General features: G+C 42.1%; 1 protein-coding gene across 1 annotated transcript; it reads left to right on the plus strand.

The window, feature by feature from the left end:
* Positions 1-1,539: 1,539 nt before the first annotated feature.
* On the plus strand, positions 1,540-4,069 carry LOC109784616 (uncharacterized). Its single transcript, XM_020343212.4, has 3 exons — positions 1,540-2,034; positions 2,126-2,269; positions 3,055-4,069. The coding sequence occupies exons 1-3, from the start codon at positions 1,682-1,684 to the stop codon at positions 3,686-3,688; spliced, it is 1,131 nt and encodes a 376-aa protein (XP_020198801.1). The 5' UTR covers positions 1,540-1,681; the 3' UTR covers positions 3,689-4,069.
* The last annotated feature ends 2,380 nt before the right edge of the window (positions 4,070-6,449 follow it).

Below are 6,449 nucleotides of genomic sequence, written 5' to 3' on the forward strand. Positions count from 1 at the left end.
AGCTAGGTGTCAAGGAGTAATCAAATTGCCAAGAATGTCAAACTCCAAATACAAGACGCCAATACATATGTGTAGCAGTTTTGGGTTGGATTCGGTGGAAGATTGGATTCACATGAACGCTACCCAATTTGATAATCCAGCTTGCATGTCCATACTATATCACAGAAATGAAAATTTAAGGTAAGACATATGGATCACCCAGATATGCCCCCTTCCCCTATTTTGAGCACCAGACCCATAATCCCTGTGTTGTGTGTGAGAGATCACCAAGCCACATGCATACCCATCTATGGTGCATTATGCCAGCAGAAAAAAAAACATACTAGGATTACCAAAACTGTCACATTGCTACATAATTGGCACACATGCAAATTATGGAGGTGTGCAATGTGTTTGGCCAGGGTGATTAAGAGAGGCTTGTCCTCACGCCTGCATCTACACATGCTGCCTAGGCAGCTTGTAGGCCTCTCTTTAGGGCAGGAAAGGGTATGATTAGGTGCAAGAGCGGCTTTGCATTTGCTGCTCACTTGAGTGTGGTGGTTGCTGTGTGGATAGAGACCCTTATCCAGGCCCCCTAATCTCTCAAGTTTAGGGCCTTGTTTTATGGGCACTGCCCTTGTTAGGCAGGGCAGTTCAAGTAGAACCCTCTCAGCACCACAACCTTTTATAGTTAGTACACACACTCTAAAATTTAATGGATATTGCCTAAAGTTCAGCTGGCGAGCCACACTTTTGTGCTTTGCTTCTACAATGTTCCAAATGAAATAATTAGTAGTAGCATTACATGAATTTGCCACTGAAACCTAGTTAATTATGTAAGTCACTGTACATATATAATTTTAACCTCTCAATTATTCACCAACAAATTGAGTGCTTTAAAAAATAGACACGATGGCGCAGTCTTTCAGTTGGAACGAACTCTAGATGGGCAGTAGATTAACCATACTCTGGTGCCCTTAGTTCTATGATGATTTGGTAGGATATGTAGAATAGTTAACTAATGTTGACTCTGACTTGGGGGAAAGTTGTGCATACATATATGCACTGGTTCAATCATATGTACAAAAAGCGCGCTTTAGTGGTTGACAATTGCATTTGTTACATACTTTGGGTCAGTTGGTTCGATCCTCGATTGTTCTTTGTCAATATTATATAAACTTAATGTCGATTCGCAAAAAAAAATGTGAGTGTGTGTGCCCTAATATAAACATGCATGGTGGGCATATCTCCTGCAACGTCCAATTCCAAGTTAAACCAACCCCCTCATTAGGTTGATTGGTAAAGGGGTTATCAAATCAAAGGGTGTACCTGCTACTACTACTATTTGATCCTTCAGCTAGCTAGCTGTCCAGTTGCACCACTTGAATTGCATTCCTTGTCCAGCAGAAGTAAGTAGTACTGACACAGGAGTAGTTACCAAAGCTAGGGTGAATATACAATTCTCCAAGGTGTGGTAATTAGTCAACCCCGGGGGCATACTGGTCATTTCTCCATGGGGTGGAAAGTCCCCTTATATATACCCTGCAATGGCAGGGACTGGGTTGGTGCAATCAAAAGTCGCCAGCAACTATCTCTTCTTGCTTCATTCGGTCTCTAGGCGGCTAGCCATTACGACAACACACCCCAGATATAGTTAGTAGTACTGGCTAGCAAGCAAGGTAGTAGTAGCCAGGTGTTGTCCATGGAGGAGATGGGGGAGGAGAGCAGCAGGTATCCATGGCAGGACTACGACCTGGGCTTCGGGGAGGAGCTCATGAGGGAGCTCCTCGACCAGACGACGACGGCGCCATCGGCAACACTAACGGCGGCCGGCGCCGCAAGCGCTGATAACTCTTCTTCTGCCGATAAGGGGATTGGGGACGAGGAGGATGGGGCGGCGGGGCGCCGGGAATCCATGGTGAACAGGCTCATGTCGACGGTCTACTCCGGGCCCACCCTCAGCGACATCGAGAGCGCCCTCTCCTTCACCGGCGCCGGCGCCGGCGACCCGCTGGACGGCCGCAGCAAGTACCACTACAGCCCCTCCAGCCCAGTGTACGTCCCTCATATCTATGCCAAGAAAAACCATGTACGTACAATTCTCCGTAGATGCAAGCTCAATTTGGACATCTGTGTGGAAACTCAGGGTTTTCTCGCCGGAGAAGGTGCTGGGCAAGATGGAGAACAAGTACACGATGAAGATCAAGAGCTGCGGCAACGGGCTCGCCGACGATGGGTACAAGTGGAGGAAATACGGCCAGAAAGCCATCAAGAACAGCCCCAACCCAAGGTACTATTTACAGTTTCACCCTATATCAACCTATCTCCCATGGCCGACATGGCTTTTAATTACTTCTAGTTCTTAGCCATGGTAGCTAGTAGGCAATTTTGCAAGCAATTTTACTTACAGTAGCATAATCACCATGGTGCAACTTGCAGTTGACATATGAAAGACAGCGTGTGTATATATATTTATCTGTTCACTTTTCAAACATGGGTTGGTGAAAGGTACATGACATCGCAGCTAGCTAGTAGCCCAAATGGGACAAACTCCAAGCTTTGGAGTAATTACTTTTGTGAACCAAACAGAGGAAGAGCAAGCTAGCTATGCACTGTCCTCACTTAATTCCACAACCAAAAATTCCCATGACAGCAGCAATAATCCTCCACAGCTTGCATGCCACAGTCCGTATATAGCCATGGACAAAGTTAATCGTTGCATGCAAGTAAGTGAGGGGTTTGCGGAGGTGGAGTAGCTGAGTAGGTAGGTGTGTGTGCTTGCAGATGGAATATTTATTAATTGCAACCTTAAATACTTAGACCCCACAATTTGCCATGGCACGGTCGACCTAGCTACCTAGAGCTGTCTCCATGAAAACAACCGGCTAATTTGGCATGAAAACGATAGTGGAGCATAGTATAATTTCTGTAAATTCTTTTTAAAAAATTCAGTCAAATTGCACACTCTATTATTATAGTGAATTTTTGTAAGGTAGCATGTAACTAGTAATTTTTTATTGGATAAATTTTGGTGGTGGTAAAATGGTAATAACTAAATTGACGTGAACGTGGCAGGAGTTACTACCGGTGCACGAACCCGCGGTGCAACGCGAAGAAGCAGGTGGAGCGCGCCGTCGACGAGCCGGACACGCTCGTCGTCACCTACGAAGGCCTCCACCTCCACTACACCTACTCCCACTTCCTCCAGCAGCAGACCACCCCTCCACCCGCCGCCGCCGCCGCCTCAAGCTCCAAGAAGCCCAAGTTGCACCCCGCCGCCGGCGCCATTACAGACTCCCACCACGGGAGCACCCCTGTGGCAACAACCTCGCCGCCCTCTGCGGCCGTCGTCCCTGCCGGCGCCGGGGACAGCAGCGGCGACAGCGGCGGTAACGTGACAGCCGACGCGGGCTTCCTGCTGGAGCACGCGGTGCCCAACTGCTCGCCGTATGTGTTCGACGGCGGATTGTTCGGTGAGGCCGGCGAGGAGCGGCGGATGACGAGCGACGCCGGCGGGCTCCTGGAGGACATGGTGCCGCTGATGGTCCGGCGGCCGTCGTGCAACTCGGCGGCCACCACCGCCAGCTCGTCCACGACGCTCGGCTCGCCCGCGGCGCCGGTGTCGTCGCCCTCCCCCTCCACGTCGTCCGTGTCCTGGACTCCCGCGTCGCCGTACATCGACATGGCCATCCTCTCCAACATCTTCTAGCCAGTAGCGTAGTGTCAATTGGTCCATCACGATGATCGATCGGGAGCAATTAGGCTCGAGGAAAATCGAATTGTTTGTGCTTGCATCCAAGCGTGCAAGATGCACGTACGCACGAAGGGTGTGTGATTAGTAGTACTATTATTATACCAGCTACTACTAGTACTAGCATCTAGCTAAGATAGTTGTGGCTTACTCCCAAAATAAGGAGGATTTGTATGTGTTGTGTGAGTATAGTATGATTAGTATATTAGTATAGGTACCGGTGGATGTTGAATGAATAATTGTGTGCATGATGTGAGTAATACTCATACTTATGGTGTGCATGGATGGCAGATGTATATGTGCGTAGCAAATATAATTGTCAGTGAAAATGGTGAGATATGTAGTGTGTTAACTTTTCTCTGGACATGAGTTTCTCCTCTTCAGGGGCACAATTGACCATGTTGTTCAGTTATTATTTTTTAAAGCTATTTTTGAATGAAATTACTATTAGTACTTTTTTTTGCAGCGGTGAATTTGGCCCATGGTACCATTTTGCAGGGGATAGCCCAAGATATCTTGTTTGGGCATTAAGTTAGCGCCCATAGCAACTATATAGTGCAAATGCTAGATCTCACTTACTGCAAGATCGTAGCTTATTCTTTTTTGTTAAGCAAGACCATAGCTAGTGTCACCTCAAGCGACAGACAAAATGGCCCGGCCCAATAGGTGTGATACGAGCGGTTTTGTGAAGCTTCTGAGGACCAGTTCGTGAAACCTTCCATCATGTCACTTAAAAAGCAACTTATTAAATGGGGAAGGAATTGAGAAATGTGAAGGCTCTGATGACCCATTCATTTCGATTTAGGTATTTCTGTACCATACATATTTGGATCTTTCCTCCATATCTGTTGTGTGTGAATCTAGGTTGATATCATTGAGTTGGATTAGTCCTACCTGGATTAGTCCTACCTTAACTTATCATGTCCTGCAACCACTCCAATCTCAATCTTCTGATTGGTTTTGGGAAGGTTCCACACTCGTTTTTTCTTCTTTCTTTTATGGATTTTTTCATGTTTGTCTTTTCTTTTCTTTTTCCTCTGTCAAAATACATGTTGACCTTTTAATACACATCGAACATTTTTCGTCTATAGATCGAAGATTTTTTAAATACAAGTTGAACATTTATATGAATACATGTTAACATTTAAAAATGTACATCAAATATATTCAATACACAGTAAAAAATTTCTAAACACAAGTTGAACATTTTTTTTAAATTGCATGAACACATTTTTACATTGTCATGAACTTTTTACAACAGAAAAAAATCAAGAAACATATTTTTAAACGAGTGAACAATTTTTAAAAGGTACAAACATTATGTACAGACTACATGACAATTTTTTTACATTTTCTTGACTATTTTTTATAATAAGATCAACAAATCTTTAAACTTGTGAAATAAATCTCACGAACAACTTTTGATTGGTACAAATGTTTTATAAAGAGATCAAAAGCTTTACATTCCATGAACATTTTTTGAATGCCTGATGAACTGTTTTGAAACTTAAGTTAAATGTGTTCCATTTCATAAATATAAAGAAAAGTAACAAAACAAAACAAATAATGAAGGAGTTAAGGGGCTGTTTGGATTGCGACTATCTTTGCCATATATTGCCACATTGTTTTTGCCACACTTGTCTTACCTGAGTTGTCAAATTGTTAGCCACACTTTGGCTTGCCTAAGGGAATCTTGCCATATTTTTTTGTGCCTATGACATGTGGGGTTTACTGCTCATAAAACAAAAACTTGCCTTAGGTGTGGCTAGAACCAAACACCCACCTAAACTGGTCAAACTTGCCTAAGGTGAGGTGTGGCAAAGGGTGGCTAGGTGTGGCTAGGAACCAAACAACCCCTAACTATTATTGGCGAGGCAGACGTCCTTCTCTCTATGAGCAAGATCTAGACGCTCAAACTATGTAGCACTTGTAGTGGACTTGTAAGTATTAGTAGCGGCCTTGAAGTAGCCTTTAACGGGTTTTCGAAAAAAACATTTTTAATCTTGAAACAAAGTTTGTTTAGTATATAACTATATAATATGATGATATGAATTTTTTAATGATTTTTAGAAAAGTTACTCACTTATTTGGAAAAATAAATTCATTTCATTTTAGAAAAAGGTTCAACTATTTTTTGAGGAAATGTTCGTGTAATGTTAATAAATAATAATCCGCTAAAAAAGTTCATACAATTTTAGAAAGCTTTTTTCCTTGAAAAGTCGACCATCTAATTTTATAAATTGTTCAGGATTTTTTATAAAATATTGATGTATTTTGAATAAAAATTAACTATCGTACGAAAATGCCTGTGTAATTTCGAAATTGTTCATGCCTTTTATAATATCAATGTTTGTGTAATGCTAATAAGTATTAATCCGTTGAAAAAATGTTCTTGAATTATTCCAAAAGCTTTCATTCCTTGAAATAATTATCATCTAATGTTTTTAAACTGTTCTGGCATTTTTATTTAATATTAATGTGATTATGAAATGTTCAATATCTTATGAAAATGTTAACGGAATTTTCAAAAGTGTTCATGCATTTAAAAAAACAATGTTCTTGTAGTTCGGAAAGAGTTTAGACACCTTTTAGAAAATGGTTGCATAATTTTCAAACAAAATAGTTTTTAAAGAAAATGGAAAACACAATAGACAAATTAAAATGCAAAAAAAACGAAAAAGGAAAACTAGATGAAAATTGTAGAATAAAAAAGGAAAAA

The sequence above is a fragment of the Aegilops tauschii genome, chromosome 3 (genome assembly GCF_002575655.3).
Source record: "Aegilops tauschii subsp. strangulata cultivar AL8/78 chromosome 3, Aet v6.0, whole genome shotgun sequence".
NCBI classification, from domain to species: domain Eukaryota; kingdom Viridiplantae; phylum Streptophyta; class Magnoliopsida; order Poales; family Poaceae; genus Aegilops; species Aegilops tauschii.

What these genes read in the sequence shown, in the direction of transcription:
- LOC109784616 (XM_020343212.4), top strand. Translation starts at nt 1,682, where the DNA reads ATGGAGGAGATGGGGGAGGAGAGCAGCAGGTATCCATGGCAGGACTAC. An exon ending in TACAGCCCCTCCAGCCCAGT is followed by an intron (nt 2,035 to 2,125) that starts GTACGTCCCTCA and finishes GTGGAAACTCAG; the next exon opens with GGTTTTCTCGCCGGAGAAGG. An exon ending in AAGAACAGCCCCAACCCAAG is followed by an intron (nt 2,270 to 3,054) that starts GTACTATTTACA and finishes TGAACGTGGCAG; the next exon opens with GAGTTACTACCGGTGCACGA.